Genomic DNA, 17,573 nt, shown 5'->3' with positions numbered 1-17,573 from the left:
CCCTTTTATTAAGGTTATCGTTAGTAGGTGCCTTCGGATATTAAGGACCTATTAACCTTATTAGGGTGTTGAGTTAACCCCTTTACTCTTTGAGTTAACCGTCTTCCTCTGACGCTAAGCTACGGCAGCCCCGCTGCACCCGATATCAGAATGCTCGGAAGTTACGTGAGTAATACAAGGTCATCACGCAAATACCATAAAAAAATATCTAGAAAGAATGAACCAGACTCACGTACACCAAAATATGTTACGTAATGCGTTCCAGATTGTCAGACTATTCGATGCTGTTACCTCCCGGAAACAACTATTTTGCCATTTATACGAATTTGTTAGTTGTATTTGTGGTCGCATTGGAAGTGTCCGGATTTTGGAAAATAGTATCTTCGCCAACTGCATTTATGTGCGGTTTTGAGCTGACTTAAGAATTTCGTAGCAATATTTATTATATGCGTCTGCTACTATAATTTCAGTTGCGTCTGCCCCGCATAGGGCTCAATTCATATGTTGTTTCTCAGAGAAGTTAGGATTTACAGGGAGACGGTTCAAAGGACAACAAGACATCGACCGTGCACCACCACAATAAAATAGTGAAATGAGCCTGTCACCGCTACGTTGTACTTATACGATTCCCAATCCACGATATCAGCGAGGCCTGGTTATTCCTTTTGTTTCCTAAACATTCACGTTTGTAAAAATAGCATACCTTAGGGGTTCTCGTCCTCAGAAGTGTACCCAACGCCGGCGTTTCCCGGATTACGAGGATCGAGGTTGAGTGGTATGGTCACTATGGCCGCTCGAAGCATGCACATGGATTCCGAACCCCCAACGACGCTACTTCACGCTTCCATAAAAATCAGGACCATTATTCTGTCGAAGGATCCTATAAGTCAACCCAACAGACGCACACCCTCACAGAGTTAAGCACAATATACAAATGCGCAGTCTACACAGACACGTTTGTTCTCACATTTTTTCCATATGTCTAGAACAATGTGCTCAAAACGTAGCTGCGTTCCTTCTGGGCCTGTACAATGACCAAGTATACAGAGTGAATTATGATCACTTGATCCATCTCAGCGTCACACCCACCGCTTCTGCTAAAAGGGATCCGCAACTAACAACGCAGTTGTCTTCTCAATCTAAATACAATACTAAGCGTTATTAGGAGCCTTGCTATGCACTTACCACTGAAATTTTGCTCAATGAACGAGCCCTCATATCGGCACATTAGTGAGTAAAAATGAGATAACTTGCATTACTTCAAGGCTGAGAGATAATATTTTCTTAAGTATTCGAGGAGAATACGGACGACACTTACGACCTTGGATTTATGATGAACTGGCACACTAGATGTTGCAAGGGAAAACGAACTAAGTTTGGGTAAACTGTTCATACCAACCACTTTTTCTATGAGCGCTCTTCGTAGTATTCGATGTCGATGCTACTTTTTGGTGAAAAGAACCGCTACAAGAGGATACATAAGGGGCCACAAGTGATACGCCTCGTGAGCCGTGTACCCGGCGAGCTGAGCTTCGCCCGCTGCTCGTGGTAGTTTGCCTACAAGAATGTCCAAGTTCTGGTTGGTACGATCGCATTTATCAGTACCCACGTCACCAGTTCTACAAGACCGAGAATGTTACTCTGACTCCGAAGATGGCTCCGAGGACTGTCAGCCACATGAAAGCAATATTACGAGTGATAAATCAAATCTTGTTGGAGCACACATATGATTCTTACCCCAACAAGAAAGCCCCTTATGACAACCCCATCCCCTGCATCCCCCCATGCAAGAACAAGGTGGTTATAGTGATTACCTAGATGCAGGATCTACGTATTTAAGAGGCGTAATTGCCTATATTCTCAAAACGAAGAGCGAGGAGAAAATAACCAATACTCTCGCATTTAATATGAGCTTCGGTGGGATGCGACTCCGATCAGTGTACGTGACACATCCACAGCGAATTCGGCGCTAAGATCGACTTAGAACTTCTCAGTTTAGTTACGTTACGCATCGGTTGAAGCAAGATTCCAAGGCATTAGCGATATAGCAATTATTCGTGAAACTCTATAAAAAAAACAGCACGGAGTGCTTTGTTGAACCAAAGATAACCCAATGCCCACTTCAAATCGTACTATCTATCGTTGCGTTGATCCCAGCGAAATCAGTAGCTGGCGATCTCATCAAGCTCACTATTGTTGGGTGTAGTTTTCACTTTAAGTAGGATTACTCAAATTCTCCAAGCTCGTTATTTTTACCTTCAGTTTCATCACTTCTGTTTCATCACGATTTTTGTTTCATGGGAGTTGAGAGATGCATGGGACGGAGTGGAAACGATTAGGCCGCGATCGCATGGGCCAGGGAATGGCGTTAGAAAGAGGATAATGACGTTTTAAAGGGAAATAAAGGCCTCAAACACGAAAATTTGGCATGGTGTTTTCGTAATGGAACGTTACTATAGATTCTTCATTTCAGATGTACACATTCACATCGGATGGTTTCCCTTCTGATGAGGCACCCAAAACATCAAACTTGGAGTTCAACCTCGCGTTTCATTATCGGAAACTCCCTACCAAAGTGGCTAGATGCTCAATCCGATCGAGCATCAGCAGCCTCATCATACCTGGGCACTTGTGCAGCAAAGAAGTAAAAGAGAGAGTGAGAGGTCTCACCCATCGTCGGAAACGTCAATACAAAGATTAAGTGAAGTCTTAATATAAGATAAAGTAATGAATCTGATATGAGTTATAAAACAGCTTTAAGGTTACCATTTTTGCACTCAATTGGTAATTTGGGAAGTAATTTGGTTACGCATCTGAAAACAGTGTTGAAGTTGCATCCTTCGAGAAAGATCTTGATGGATAATGTGTAGCATTGATGGGCAACACTGGACCCCCCTTAGTGGGAGTGTTGTGCCACAGTGTATACAAGTTTGTATGCTGTGGAATGAAGCACCGTGATAGGCTATTGAGTTAAATCATGCTATGTCATTGGCTAATTGAAACGTTTGGCGTGAGCCCGGGTTCCCATCCTGCCCCGCCAGCTGGAAAAAGTACCGGTAATACCCTTCTACAGTAGGAATTTTTTATTAGAGTTTCGGGTATCATGGTATAAAAAGTATAAGCAAATGAATCTCAAGTGCTTTGTCCAAAGCCACCTACAGGCCGGTTGTTAGCTGGAAGAAGGCTTTTGTGCCGTACTAAAAAAACTGTAGAATGGAGGGTTGGTTAGGTTTCACGGTGGGCTTCTTTTTCTTTGGCCGGCCTGGCTTGCGCTTCGACTGGAACTTGGGCGTACTTTCGGCGTCACTAGCTGCAGCCCCCAAATCAGGAGCGTCAATGATGGAATCAGGTACTGCCGGGTAGTAGGTAAGGTGTTGTTGCGGGATCAAATTTTTTTGCCAATAAGGACTTCATCTTTTTGTCCGACAGATCTTGCGTTGGCTTGCGAGGTAGGTACACACTGTGGATTTAAGCTTCCCGTATAGTTTGAATCGAGGGGCCAAAATGCTCCGTGATAAATGCCTTACGAACAGTTTCGATGCTCGTACATTTGACCATATTAAACGTGATAGCATCGTCATCTCGAGTTTGCACAGGTTTTCGAGCGGTACAGATACATTGGTCTATTTCAAAGAAGTAATCGGAGGTGTAACCCGCTGGAGGTGCAGTAAAATATTTGTGAAGTACAGTTCCCCATTGCTCGAAAAACGGGTGGGTAGCATAACGACGCCTTCAGATTGGCTCCACTCCTTACCACCATACCCAGTGTCCCACGAATCCCAGTCCGCACGTAGCTGTTTGGTGGTCTCCAGTCCAAGTTTAGCGACTGCTCGTAGACACGCGGCCTCATCTCGATCATGCACTTTCCTGGGCCTTCGCAGGGGTATGGTCGTTTGTGAGCCTCCACTTCGGCGTGGGGCCATTGTTAGTGCTCTCTTCGTCAAAGTGGAAGATGAAAACTCTGCAACCACCTACATTCGGATAAAAATAAATAATCCAGATTTTTTCAGTTTTTTTGGGGGGAGCCCGGGTTCCCGCCAACCGTTTCAATTAATGTAGCCAGTCTGACCAACCAAACAAAAGGAAAGAGGGCATCAGGGTGGTAGAAGGGATGGCCTGTGACCATCTCACTTTCCGAACTGACCGTAACAACCAACAACTACTTTGTACAATAACCAACACCCAGTCATGAGTGTTGCTAGTTCAGTCAGGCCCGTTTTCACTTTTTGGAGTCCCATGTGAATGTTTTCGTACAATCTTGAACATCAACGCTAGCCGTCCGTCACACGAACGGTAAGGTTTTTGAGCCCTCCCATTGGCTGCCGAGGAAATCAACGGCGGCCCTGGCTGGCTAAAATTACATTATGTGGCATACATAACTAATTTTGTGTGGCGTACATTGTACATACGGAGGACATAGCACGACCTCACTAGGCTATCCATTCTGAGCTGTCAAGCGAAGTTAAGGCGGCATCGAAAAAAATAATAATTTCTTTAGTAACGTTATCTTATATATATCGTACGCTGTCGTACTACCCATACGCAATGAATGCTTGCTAGGACCTGTGCGACTAAACATAGTAACGGTGCCCCATAGTTTGTGTCTGAAGTACACGACAGCGACACGTAAGGTAATCTACGAAGTAAATGGAGAGCCATAATTAAAGTTTGCTTTTAATTAGGACCTAAACGTTATCTGAATGAGACACTTTCATGTTATACGCTTGACGGGAAAAGTTGCACTACTGGCAGGTCTGTAATAAGAACACGGTTGCTAATAGACATAAGCTCATTTGAGCCATACTGAGATATAGCTCCAGATACAATAACAGATACAATAACTGCTACTAATACCATAATGGAGAAGTAACTTGATCATATTCTCTATAGCTTTAGTCACAGCAAGGACTAAATATTAACCCCCAAAAAATCCACTATAATTCTCCGAAAGACTGATCATTCGTATGAACTCGAACACCTGACATATTTCGCAACAATTTTAAATGCTTGAATACTATAGTAATTATAATGACATTATAAAATTGTTAGAATACAGGTTTTGTCTACAAGTAGCTGTGATAGCGAGCAGAAAGTAGATGCGACGAGTGTTAGATGATTATGCTGGGATACTTTATTAATCCATAAATGGTAAACGAACTCAAACTCGCTGTAATCGTGGACGCTTAATCGATAGCAGAATAATTGAGACAGTGAGAGACTTAACCATATTGGTAGTTGAGCGCAAAGTCACTTTGCTGTAACCTGTGCGTGTGGGCTGCTGTCAACATAGCTATTTGGGAGTAGTTCTACATCAACAGTAGGCGGCATGGAACAACGCAAACAAAACCAAGTATTATTTCATTTGGTGGAGTGGTGTTTGAACAATACTACGAACTGAGGAGACACTTCAGACTGCACACTGCAAGGTCATTAAGTAGATAATAAAAAACAATAAAATGTTTGATAATGGTGTTAGGGCACGAGATTATCGCTAAATATTCGTAAATAAAGTGTATAATACAATGAAGGAGAGAAAAGCTTGAACGTGTTGATATAGTAATACGCAGGAGGCCATGATAGTACAAAGTACATTGTACCTATGGATTGTACTGATCAACTTGTTTATCGAGATTGTTATAAAGTGATAAATAGTTTGTATTCTTAAATGAGATATTTAAAAGTAACCAATAAATGAGTTTTAGGAAATATTTAATAGTAATCGATAAATGGGTTAGGGAAAACATTTAATATAAGGGTAATCCAAATTAAAAAAAATGTTTAAAAAAGGGTATAATCCCGCCGAAGCGAAGCGAAGGCGGTAAAGACCTTAGCAATTGCGACCAATCATAAATTACCGCCTCGTAGCGGCGGCGCTCGGCTAGTCATTTAATAACTCAATTCATAAAGCGAATTTATGAGTACCAAAAACGAATTTATGGGTACTAGACATCCAAAAATAAGAAGATAACAAGCCGAAAGCCGCAACAAAAAATCTAACAGACTTAAATTCGGAGCTGATTCGGGCGTCCCGATTTTTGAAGAGGACCCGAAATTAGAATAGAGTAGGAAGCGTAAGTTGTTCCAGAACTATCGTTACAGAAACTTGCTATTACGGGACAAAACGTATCACATAACTACTTTTTTCATAGAGGCTTCAATGCCTTGCTTTTACAACAGTAAAAACGTTTTATAACATAGTTCCAAAATCTCGTCGTGACGTATGCTGATTGGCTCGGATGGCATCAGACGAAAAAAACCCATGAAAATTTTAATGGCTTATTTTCGTCTGAATGCCATCCAAGCCTATATTATTGCATATCGAACCTTCTACAAGCTTCGTTGTCGAACCGTAATAAAATATGGCTGGAAGCCAGTACTTAAATTGGACGTTTTTTTTTTAGTGTGATATTTTTTTTTTGGGATGAAAATTGTCGTTAGATCAACAACCAACCTATTCAAACGTCAAATCGCCTAGCGATTGCACTAGTCCATCGAGTGCCTGCTTGATCGTCTCCATCGAACTAGCGTACGAGATGCGAAGACCGTTCTTCACGCCGAACGCTGAACCGGGAACCAGAGCCACGTGGTAGTGGCGCAGCAAGTACTCACAGAAACCATCCGCGTCCTTCACCACCTCGCTCTTATCCGCCGTCACGCCCTGCTTGCCCTCGAAGTACGACGCCAAGTCCAGGAACACGTAGAACGCCGACGTCGGGTACGCGAATTCCAACTGGGGGATCGCCTGCAGACGCTTCACGATGTACTTGCGCTTCTCGTCCATAATCGCCAGCGTCTCCGTCATGCGCTCCTTGTTCTGCGACACACACTCCATCTCGAACTTCATCGCCTCCACGGCGGCAGCCTGGCCCACCGAGCTTGCACACGACGTCAGCTGGCCTTGCAGCTTCGTGCACACCTGGACGAAGTACTTGGGCGCAGCCAGGTACCCGATACGCAGACCCGGCATCGCGTGCGACTTCGAGAATCCGTTCACTGTCAACGTGCGCTCGTACATACCCGGCAGCGTCGCGAAGCTCTGGTGCTCGCGCTTCGCCTCACCCTCATCCTGGTACACCAACTGCTCATAGATCTCATCGGCGACCACCAGGATGTGACGGAATTGAGGCTTACGCAATACAGCAGCAATGCTTTCCAGCTGGGCCGGCGAGTGCACCGTGCCAGCAGGATTGCTCGGGTTGCACAGCATCAGCGACTTGATGCGCGGGTTGACCACCAGAGCCTTCTCCAGCTCCACCGGGTCGATCAGGTAGTTCTCCGACAGCTTCGTCTGCAGGATCACAGGCTCGCCACCCGTCAGCTTCACCATCTCCGGGTAGCTCACCCAGTACGGCGCTGGGATCAGCACCTGCTCGCCAGGCTTCGTGATCGTCAACAGAGCCTGGTACACCGTCTGTTTTGCGCCATTCGACACCAGGATCTCCGTCAATGGGTCGTACTTCAGACCCTTGCACGTCTCCAGGTACTGCGCGATCAGAGTACGTAGCTCCGCTGTGCCTTTCACGTCCGTGTACTTCACCTTGCCTTGCTCCATGGCCGTCATGCCAGCCTTCAGCACACGCTCGGCTGGGGCGAAGTCTGGCTCACCCACGCACAAAGACCACACCTGCTTGCCCTCGGCCTCCAGCTGCTTCGCCATGCCGTGGATGACCACCGTCTTGGACGCCGCGATCTTTCCCAGCAGCGGGTTCTGCGGGTACTTCTCCGCCATCGGGGCGTCCTGGTGGATAGCAGACTTGGTGGCTGGCTTGTTGCCCAGCTTCTGTGTGACTTCGTCTAGTGATTCACGGAACTTTTGAATCTGCTGCTCGGAGTTGGGGTTGAACTTGTAGAGACCCTGGAATAGGTCGAAGCTGTCCTTGCACGTGTCTTCCACAAGTCGTACGAGATTTTTAAAGCCACGAGTGTCGATAGGCGTGTTCTTCACACCTTGCACGCTGAGAATTCGTCCAGTCAAGTGCGTCAAGAACTGGCTGCTAGCAGCGTACTCGTCGTGAGACTCGCACGTCATTTCCAGCATGCGGCACTGTTCTGTCTCGAAAATGCGCAGGAAATTGTCCATCACGTGGTTGTGTTCACCTGAGAGGATTCGCACCTTCTCATACATCATTGGCAGGCCTCTCCACGAATACTTACCACTTTCGGGGCCAAACATCGGGTGTGTACACAAGATACTCGCGCTCTGCGGGAGATCTCGAAGCATAATCTGCTTCGGGTGCGTCTTGACAGACAGCACGTCCACAATAACGACGTTTTCCAGCAGATGCTTGGGGATTTTGCTCAATACACTTTCAAACGACAGGATACTGACACCCAGCAGGAGTACGTCCAGGCCATCGAAAAACTGCTCGAGCTGCGTCGCCGACGAGTAATACTTGCATCCCAGCTCGGTGGCCACAGTAGAATAGTCCGTCCTGGAGGTGGCCCGCACCTCATGCGTCTTGGCCATCGTCTTGGCCAGGAACTGGCCGAAGTTACCGAAGCCGTAGATACCGATATTCAAACGCTCGGCCTTGGGTTGCGGCGCAATGGCCGGCGAGGCCGTGATCGGGTTGGCCTGGTACGCACCGACGGCTTCCAGTGTTTTGCGTACGTCTCCCAGTAACTTTCCCTTGGTCGGATATGAGCCCAGCACGCGTACAAACTTACAGAACTCGCGCAAGTGACGCAGCGCATTGATGATGTTCTCGTCTGTCTGGTGGCCAATGAGATCCACGTAGAACAGGTAGCTGTACTTCCTGCGGACGCTCTCGGCCGACAGTGAAAAGTCCTCGGACTGTACAGAATCTTGGTACTGCTGCTCGGCCGTGTGTCCCCAGGGTCTACTCTCGATCTTGGACATGTCAATGTCTCGCAGTGAGAAGGCCGACAGCGCCTTGTACAGCTGGCCCTTCTCATTGCTGTCCATGAAGGAGAAGACGAGTGATGTCTTGAATTCCGTGTCCGCCTTGGCATCTAGGCCCTTCCTACTCAGCAGCAGGAAGCGGGTGAAATTGCCGGCGTCGTCTTCAATGTTCCGCTGTAGCACCTGCAGGCCGTAGTATTCGGCTGCCAGGTCGCTGGCCACGGCGGCCGTGTCTTTCCATTGGTTGTCGGCCAGCATCTTGGCGCTGCCGGCCGTGTCGTACTCGGCGCGCGGCTTGGCACCCATGGATGCGATGGTATTGGCGCACTGGGCCAGCGCCTGCGGGTGGCTGATGACCGTCTTGATGTCGCTCTTCTTCACGCCTGGTAGGGCCAGCAGCGAGTGCTCCACGCGCAGATCGTATTCGCCCACAATATGAAGGTCGAACTTGAGCAGCAGGTCGTAGTTGGCGTGGATACTGCCGCCTAGAGAGTTCTCGATGGGCAGCACGCCAAACTCGGCTTCCTCGCGCTCTACAGCCAGGAACGCCTCCTCGAAGGACGGATACCCCACGGCCACGACGTTGGTTGATGATCCGAGCAACTGCCGCGTCGCCTTCTCAGAGTAGGCGCCAGGCATGCCCTGGTACGCGACCTTCACCTCGCCCTTCACCATGGTTGAGGAGGACTTGCAGGGGCTAATTAATGAATCTGAGGACAGCGTTTTGTGCCGAAATAGTGTCCCAGAAAGGGGGGGGGGGGGCATTAAAGTAATAGCTCAGGGGACACTATAATTTATCAGTTGAGATCTAAGTTGATTCCACCAACTTGTGAGTCCCAACTTGGGACTTTCCGAACAAACGTTCAGAGACTGCAAGTTATCAGTTTTAACTTGTACTAGTATCAGTGCATCGGCGGTTTCTCTACAATAACGCCGCGATGCCATCATTAGCGGAGACTTCTAGCGCTGTCTTCTAGTAGACGTTCAACCGCCTTGTATCATACGTCTTTGCCACCGAGATGCCTGTGTACGCGGCGATCTCGCCGACGTTCAGCACGCAGGAGGAGTCACTAGATGAGCTAGTCAACTCGACGTTCTATGCCGAGTCCATGATCAAAGGCACCGGAACGGGCGCCAAGAAGCACGCGACGACGCTCGGCCGGTTTGAGAAAATCTTCGTCTTCATGGTGGACCCCAACTCATCGCGCGGGGCGTCGCTCTACAGCTTCTTCATCGCCTGTGCAGCTTTTACAAGCTGCTTCATCCTGTTCCTGCAGACCCTAGATGGTCCAAACCACCAGAGTTCCGAGCCAGAGTACCCGAAACTTCCCAACGAGAGCGGCTACTACGACGCAGACCTGGTCTTTACTATCATTTTCACCCCAGAGCTGCTCATCCGTCTCATCATCTGGCCGTCCTTATGGCACGAACACGAATACCTGACCGAGCGACGTCTAAAGCCTTTTCTGCGCGACTTTTTCAATTGGTTCGATGTCGCTGCCATCGTCCCGTTCTACACAGACCTCATCTTCGGTAAGGAGAAGAGCTTCGTCATTATGCGGCTGTGTCGACTGCTGCGTATCTTCAAACTAGCGCGCAATCACTCCGGGACGTACATTCTGCTCCGAGCTATCCGCGCCAGTGTCGCCCCCATTTCCGTGGCTCTTATTTTCTTCACAGAGATTGTGCTCTTCTTCTCAGTTGTCATGTACATGGTGGATCCAAGTTACGATCGCAATAAACCAGGCTTCTCGGATCTACTCACCACAGGCTACTTTGTGGTGGTCACTGTGGCCACCATCGGGTACGGAGACATTACACCGACCAAAGGCAACGTGGCAAGCCGTTGCTTTGCTGTCATGATTATCATGTCTGGTACGTTGTTCTTGTCCATGCCTTTGGCCATTATCGGAACAGAGTTCGATCGTGCCTGGAAACAGCACGCAGAGAGCGTCAAGAAGTTCCAACAATTACAGGCTGGAACCCACGTAGCTACCCCCGTTAACATCGACCTAGCCGCCGCCACAGGGGACAATCGCGCTCACCAGAAGCACGAAATCCTCGTCAAGTACAATGCGCCCAACAAACTCTACCTACGACTAGCAGCGCTTACGGGCGAGGCGTCTCTCATCACACAGGCACTTGTCACCGAAGCTACGTCCCAAGACTTCAATTTACGCCACCTACGTGATATTACTGGTGATCTGAAGCAAACTACCGAGTTGTGTTTCCTCAAGTGCGAGGAACTGGCGGTAATGGTCCGTGATATGATTGTTGCAGAGTCCCAGGAGGTCGCTGCGCCACCAACATGGCGAGAGTGGGCACGCACGACGATTCTGGACCCAGAGTCTTCATTCATGGCTCGTGCGATCTCCCGATGGGTGAAATTCTGCCTTATATTCAGTATGATCATCGTCGTGTTCCAAACCATGCCAGATCTACAGACGTATGGCGAGCAGACGTATTTATGCGAACGCAAGGTTCAGCGTTACTGCGAGAATGTGGTGGACGTCGCTGTAGGTGGCAATGATCCTGGTTGCTTTTCTGTTGACAATTCGAGCGCCAGACTTCGTTTTGGTTGCTCTGATACTGAGAAACTTGTTGATTCTACCTGCTACGGATATCCTGGAAACTTTGGTAGCAGCACCGTGGACGACAGACTTTCGTGCGATGGATCAGATAAGGTACTTCTAAGCGTTATGAACCTGAAGGGCTCGTCGTATCGAGATCAACTTGATCTCGTCATACCTTTCCGACAAGATAACAATCTAATCAAACAGGATAGGCGTTTGAGTGTGTGCAAGAAGTGGGAATGCGACAACCTTCACGTGACATTCTTCGAGTTCGGCAATGGATACGTGGCGATGGAGTACATATTCACACTCACGTATATGTTCGAGTTCGCGGCCGCTCTGTTCGTGTGCGAAAACTACCGTACATATTTCAAGAACCCTCTCGTATTCATCGAAATGGCGTCTTTCATCCCATTCTTCGTGTTTGAAGGACGTCGCTTCTTCAGTGGCGTGACGCCCATTTACGTTATCCCGCCAGCCTCCCAAGATTTCCTTACGTTCCTGCGTCTGCTACGTTTATCCCGTATCTTTAAAATTCAACAGAGTATCCCTGTCACTAAGGTGTTGTGGGAGTCGATTTCGAAGACGTCGGCAAGACTTACTATCCCGTATTTTATGCTGATGGTGGTGACTACCATTCTGTCTTTCATTATGTTCGAGCTTGAGAAGGGTCAGGAGTGCTTTTACGGCCAAGAATGTATCATTGGAGAGCACAATATGACCTACCCTGCTGAACTTGAAGGTTCTTTGCCTGGTAAACGCTTTCTTGTCAACTTTAAAGGAGAAATATCAAGCTTTGATGATTTCTTTTCGGCATTCTGGTTTGTTATCGTAACACTAGCAACTGTGGGTTATGGTGACATGGAGCCTGTGACGAGTTCGGGGAAGCTTGTAGCTGTCGTGGCTATGATCTTCGGTGCCTGCTATACTGCCATGCCACTTACTTTGGTCGGATCTCAGTTCAACAAAAGTTACTTGGAATACAAGCGACGTGAGGCACTTTTGAGGACCAAACAGGAGGTTGGAAAGCCTTATGTCGTTAAACCAGGCGAGCTTGAGCGGTGGGAAACCTTTGCGCGCAATGAATCGTTTAATCAAATGCTGCAACTACTACGTGGTCGACTCGAGCCTTTGCTGGACTCAATTGAAAAAAGTGAGGTCAATATCATCGACGATGACAACAAAGCCGAGATTTCCAATATATCAGCAGAGTTAAAGCGCGTCATCTTTGTCGAGCGGGTAAGTTGCCACTTATCATTATCTCGTTTTGTATTCTTCTTGACACGCTAACTGTTCTGTTAAACTGTACAGTTACAAGTTATGCGCGTTAGTGTGATAGTAAACTATCTGCGCAAAGAAGGCATTCGGCTAGCCGAGCAGCAAGTGACGGCATTACAAAGTGTAGTCTCATAACCGGATAGCAAGTTTGTATCCGTAAAAGCTGAAATTTATTGCCTAGCAACATGAAAAACAAGCGAAAAAAGTGTGTACAGTATGTTCATATAAAATAATGGTAGCACCACTACAGCTAGATGCGGAAACATGATACATGTAGCAAGTCGATCCTTTTCTCCACCATCGCTTTTGAATGGGAAACACATTCGTCAGGCCACGCTCCCGAGCCTCTTCAAGTGCTCTTTGGGCCACGACCCTGAAGCGATCATCCTCGTGGTCCCGAACAGAACGAGCAGCTTGATCGTCCTGGAACTGAGCGGTGCGTTCGTCCTTGAGAATTTTGCGCGTGGCATCAGCCTGCTGCTTTCGTCCAATTACAAGTCGAAGGTCCTCCAGTCGACGTTCCTGTTGTATTGCATCTCGATGCGCCTACCGAATTGTTCCCACTGAACGACACATTCCAGCTCTTCCTGGGCCTCATGCTCCTTCTCGCGCTGTTTACAGTCGAGTTGGTGACGCCGACTACGCGCAATAGCCTCCTGCTCGGCTGCACGACGATCTGCCCCCTATTTAAGCATTTTATGTTCCTTGATACGCACCTCCTTGCTCTGATTCTGCAGACGTTCCTCATTCTTTTGCTCCTGCTTCACAAGGTTATTCGTGGCTAGATAGATCATGCGCTGCTTGCTCAGTCAAGTTATTTTTCACTACCTTGCCAGCAGTTGGCTGTCAGTACGAAGCTAGGCTCTAGCTGTAATAGCGTGGTTTTAAGCCTTCCTGCCGCAAGCATATTACCGATACGTGTGTGATGCTATCTCCAAGAGCTGCAGGCCATCACAGCCACACGAACCCCAGAGGAACAGCACGGATCTCCATGGTCAGACGCCTGGTCATCTAATCTGTTGGTTTGGATTCGGCGACTAACGTACGTCTTTTCGGGAACGTCGACAGCCAATCACAGTGCGCGTAGGACCAATGACGTCGGTGCTCCCATCTTCAACTGATACTGATACGATTGCCATGATGCACTGCACGAAGATCGTCATGGTCTTTTGTCTTTCATTCCGGAATTCGCTTTAATACCACCAAGTCAGAAGTCAAACCTCCATTATGGCAGTTGGAACGTCGACACGAGTGGCCTACTACGAAGACGCCGGCTTCTCTGGTGCAAAGGCGGCCGCGAACGAGATGCTCAGCGCTGTAAACGAGTTCAAGACCATCGGCTATGCGACCATCGAAGATGCTATTGCTGCTGTCAAGAAGGAGGACGCAGAGCTCGCCGTTGTACCTGCGGAGACATCAACTCACGGTAGTTACTACGAGACATATGACATCCTGCTCAAGTACGACCTGGTGGTGGTGGGCGAGTCCGTTGGTCCGACCAGGTTCTGGACGGTGGCCAAGACGCCAGTAGAGCCTTCAGTAAAAGCTGCAGGATGTAAGACATCGCTTGCATTTGCGTTTGCATCGGGCAACGCTCATGGCCAGTTGCACCGTGCGTTGGGCTTGTTTGCGTCTCGTGAAATCGACCTGAGCAAGATCGAGAGTCGTCCATGGAGCTGCGCACATCCGAGTGCTGGCAAGGCCGAGTTCATCTTCTACGTGGATGTGAAGGCTCGTCAGAGCGATGCGAAGGTTATCGAAGCCATCGCGAGTTTGAGAGCCATGTGCTCGTACGTCCGTGTGCTGGGCTGCTACGCCAGTGGCGCATTGGAGGCAACGAACGGCGTTCCTAACGCTTCGTCGCAGGAACTGACCATGGCACAGAGGTATCCTTTGAGTCCAGTGTTTGATACGACAAAGATTGCCAAGACTCTTGCAGTATTTGGTGTGACGAAGCAGATGGAGGCTGAAGGAAAGCCTGTGTATTCTCTGTGTGTTGGTGAGCCTGACTTCCAGCCGCCCAAGCGGGTACTTGAAGCTGGTATCAGAGCAATCCAGGAGGGCAAGACCAAGTACTGTGATATGCGAGGCATGGTCGACCTCCGTGAGATCATTGCGAAATACCTTAAACGTGCTAAGGGTGTGACCTACGATCCCAAGGAGATTCAGGTGTGTGGTGGCGCTCAGCAGGCTCTATACAATGTCATCCTCGCGATTTTGCGTCCAGGTGACAAGGTTCTACTGCCGTCGCCGTACTGGGGAAGCTACGAAGGTATTCTCGCTCAGGTCAAGACGCAAATGGTTCAATTGCGCAATACTTTGGAAGAAAACTACCTGATTAACCCGGTGAAGCTTGAGGAGGCATTAACTGCGAACCCTGAGATTAGAATCCTCATCCTGTGTAACCCGAGTAACCCTGCTGGTACTCTTCACAGTCCCGAGCAACTCGAACAGATCGCTGCAGTCCTCCGTAAGCCACAATTCTGTCATGTTATCGTCATTTCCGACGAAATCTACGAGCAACTCGTATACCAGGATGAAGGCGCCCCCCAGCGAGTTTGCAAGAGTTTTGCTTCGATCCCAGGTATGTATGAGCGCACAGTGTTGATCAACGGATTCTCCAAGGCGTACGCTATGACTGGCTTGCGGATTGGCTACATGGCTGGCCCCCTGCACTTTATTGAACCTTGCTACTTGATGCAAGGACAGCTGACATCCTGTGCAAACAGTGTTGGTCAAGTGATGGCCATCGAAGCCATGAAGATGGAGCTGGAGGCTATTGAAAAGGGTGAAGTTCGAATTGCTGAAAACTTGCACGGACTCGACTTGAAGCGTCAGTACATCGCCAGGCGTCTGCAAGCCATGACCAACGTGCGCTTTGCGTACCCGACGTCGTCATTCTACGTTTTCGTTGATCTTGGCTTGTTGTTTGAGGGCAAGAAAGCCTACACTGCGGAGGGTGAGGAGATCCACAATGTCGATGACTTCTGTGATTATTTGATCCGCAAGACGGGAGTTGCGGTGGGTCCCGGTTCCGACATGGGCGAGCCTCACGGACTACGGATTTCATATGCTGGCTCCATGGACACCATGATCCACTCCATGGATGGTCTCGAGTTTGCGCTCAAGTCGTTGATCTTCGAGTAGAAACGCATGTGATAAAGTATTTTTGTATAAAGGAGAGCAACATGAACAATGGATCACTGTTTTCCAAACGCAACGTTTAGATGATCATCTCAAGTGCTCATCCATCTCATGATGCGACTAATCAAACGTAGCCATTCCGTTGTTGACCAATCACAAGGTGCACGACAAAGCGTGCAACACGGAAAACGATCTTCATTACTAGTCCATCCGAGTCATACGAATATGAGACTGATTCAATTCGAATCTCAATGAAAAGAGAACTCCTCATTCTGGAATTCACCCAGAAGCCGTCACCTTAAAAGCAAGGAGGAGCAAGCCACCTATATGGACATCGGAGCTACACGTGTTGCGTACCAATTTTAACTAGCTTACTCGGCTCATACACGATGGCAAACAACCAGGTTGCATGCTGTGTAGAAGAAAAGTGGCAGCACTAAGTTGTCGATCTGCGCCGTAGCAGCTTCCAAGACGGTCGTCAAGAAAATACCAGCTATAAGTAAAAACGCCTATACCGATCGCACAAACAAAATGGGTGTTAGTGCTAAGAAACTCCTCCCCAGTCAAGTCAATGCTGGTACCTGCGTGAACTCTCCATGGGCGACAGATGCGTGGTAGTTCTGTACGAATAGCGACGCGAAAGCCATCGAAAAAAATACAGCAGCAGATCCTTCTACAGTCTTGCTGCCAAAGATTTTGTGTTTACCGATACTCGAACCCACCACGGCTCCCATTGCATCTCCAACACCCAGTGCTACAACTCCAGCGTTCATTACAAGTGGAGAAGGAGTGACAGGAGAAGGCACAAGCCATAACGGTAACGCGCAGCCAAGCAGCAGATACGAATGGGTCAAGATGACACGTCCAGCTTCGCGATGATCAATGAACGATCTCATGAACTCAGCAATTAAGCGACCAAATGGAGGCAATGACAATGCACGCACGCATTCCAACAGAAAGAAGACGCTAAGAGCTACACCATAGCTCAGCGACAGCATAGAGGCATCAAAAAGTGATGCCGGTCCCAGCATCAATACCACCAAAACGTGAAATAGTTTTCGCGTCACAATATTGCGGAGAGCGAAGCGGTTCGAAATAAAACCAAACAACGGGAGCAAAACGACCAGACATGTGGCCCAGTATCCCATTAGTGCAAATCGCGGCGGTATTGATAGTAGTGACGAACTGCTCGACTCGGTGAGGAAGTCGAACAGCCACGCAAATGGATTCCACGTCTGCAACAAGAAGCAACTCCACGGATACACCACGCCGCCCACCACCACTGCAACTGTCAGTACAAACCCCACGGTTCCGTTAAAAGACAACGGCTGTACAATTGTGGTAGGTGATGGTGCTCCGTAAGACCGTAAGAGCGGGACTAAACCCACGCACACCAGTAGGGTCCCCAGCATTCCAACTTCCAGTGCTAAGACATTATCTGGTCGGTCTACGTCGAAAATGAGCCACGAGTGAAGGACGCTCGGCGGCAAATCGATCACGTCGTACTCATTAAGCTGTATAGCGAATACGGAAACAAAACCTGTTACGACACATATGTGTAGTAAACGATGACATGGAAGCGTACTCTGTTAACGGTGACAAGCAGCAGATCGTAAGCGCAAAGTCCAACGCCCTGTGCAACGAGCAGTGCCTCCCCTACGGTAAACGAGCGAGGCAGGAGCTTGAAGCCCGCAGCTAAAACAGCAGCCACGATG

At 48.4% G+C, this 17,573-nt stretch overlaps 6 protein-coding genes across 6 annotated transcripts; 2 read left to right on the top strand and 4 right to left on the bottom strand.

Annotated features, from left to right (window-relative positions):
- Positions 1–3,197: 3,197 nt before the first annotated feature.
- PPTG_21067 (hypothetical protein) lies at positions 3,198–3,923 on the bottom strand (the record flags this gene model as incomplete). Its single annotated transcript, XM_008895520.1, has 2 exons — positions 3,198–3,310; positions 3,755–3,923. The coding sequence occupies 2 exons, from the start codon at positions 3,921–3,923 to the stop codon at positions 3,198–3,200; spliced, it is 282 nt and encodes a 93-aa protein (XP_008893768.1).
- Positions 3,924–6,383: 2,460 nt separating this feature from the next.
- PPTG_01506 (hypothetical protein) lies at positions 6,384–9,590 on the bottom strand. Its single transcript, XM_008894834.1, has one exon. The coding sequence runs from the start codon at positions 9,536–9,538 to the stop codon at positions 6,452–6,454; it is 3,087 nt and encodes a 1,028-aa protein (XP_008893082.1). The 5' UTR covers positions 9,539–9,590; the 3' UTR covers positions 6,384–6,451.
- A 155-nt stretch (positions 9,591–9,745) lies between these two features.
- Positions 9,746–12,922, top strand: PPTG_01505 (hypothetical protein). The gene is made up of 2 exons (XM_008894833.1): positions 9,746–12,675; positions 12,748–12,922. Exons 1-2 carry the CDS (start codon positions 9,883–9,885, stop codon positions 12,847–12,849), a joined length of 2,895 nt encoding a protein of 964 aa, XP_008893081.1. The 5' UTR covers positions 9,746–9,882; the 3' UTR covers positions 12,850–12,922.
- A 283-nt stretch (positions 12,923–13,205) lies between these two features.
- PPTG_01504 (hypothetical protein) lies at positions 13,206–13,508 on the bottom strand (the record flags this gene model as incomplete). Its single annotated transcript, XM_008894832.1, has 2 exons — positions 13,206–13,397; positions 13,431–13,508. 2 exons carry the CDS (start codon positions 13,506–13,508, stop codon positions 13,206–13,208), a joined length of 270 nt encoding a protein of 89 aa, XP_008893080.1.
- Positions 13,509–13,852: 344 nt separating this feature from the next.
- Positions 13,853–16,052, top strand: PPTG_01503 (hypothetical protein). Its single transcript, XM_008894831.1, has one exon. The coding sequence runs from the start codon at positions 13,942–13,944 to the stop codon at positions 15,859–15,861; it is 1,920 nt and encodes a 639-aa protein (XP_008893079.1). The 5' UTR covers positions 13,853–13,941; the 3' UTR covers positions 15,862–16,052.
- A 103-nt stretch (positions 16,053–16,155) lies between these two features.
- On the bottom strand, positions 16,156–17,270 carry PPTG_21066 (hypothetical protein; the record flags this gene model as incomplete). Its single annotated transcript, XM_008895519.1, has 2 exons — positions 16,156–16,367; positions 16,440–17,270. The coding sequence occupies 2 exons, from the start codon at positions 17,268–17,270 to the stop codon at positions 16,239–16,241; spliced, it is 960 nt and encodes a 319-aa protein (XP_008893767.1). The 3' UTR covers positions 16,156–16,238.
- Positions 17,271–17,573: the final 303 nt, after the last annotated feature.

Source organism: Phytophthora parasitica, assembly GCF_000247585.1.
Source record: "Phytophthora parasitica INRA-310 unplaced genomic scaffold supercont2.3, whole genome shotgun sequence".
Lineage (NCBI taxonomy): Eukaryota > Oomycota > Peronosporomycetes > Peronosporales > Peronosporaceae > Phytophthora > Phytophthora nicotianae.
This window is presented reverse-complemented; position numbering and strand designations above follow the sequence as displayed.

What these genes read in the sequence shown, in the direction of transcription:
- PPTG_01505 (XM_008894833.1), top strand. Translation starts at nt 9,883, where the DNA reads ATGCCTGTGTACGCGGCGATCTCGCCGACGTTCAGCACGCAGGAGGAG. An exon ending in GCGTCATCTTTGTCGAGCGG is followed by an intron (nt 12,676 to 12,747) that starts GTAAGTTGCCAC and finishes TAAACTGTACAG; the next exon opens with TTACAAGTTATGCGCGTTAG.
- PPTG_01503 (XM_008894831.1), top strand. Translation starts at nt 13,942, where the DNA reads ATGGCAGTTGGAACGTCGACACGAGTGGCCTACTACGAAGACGCCGGC.
- PPTG_01506 (XM_008894834.1), bottom strand. Translation starts at nt 9,538, where the DNA reads ATGGTGAAGGGCGAGGTGAAGGTCGCGTACCAGGGCATGCCTGGCGCC.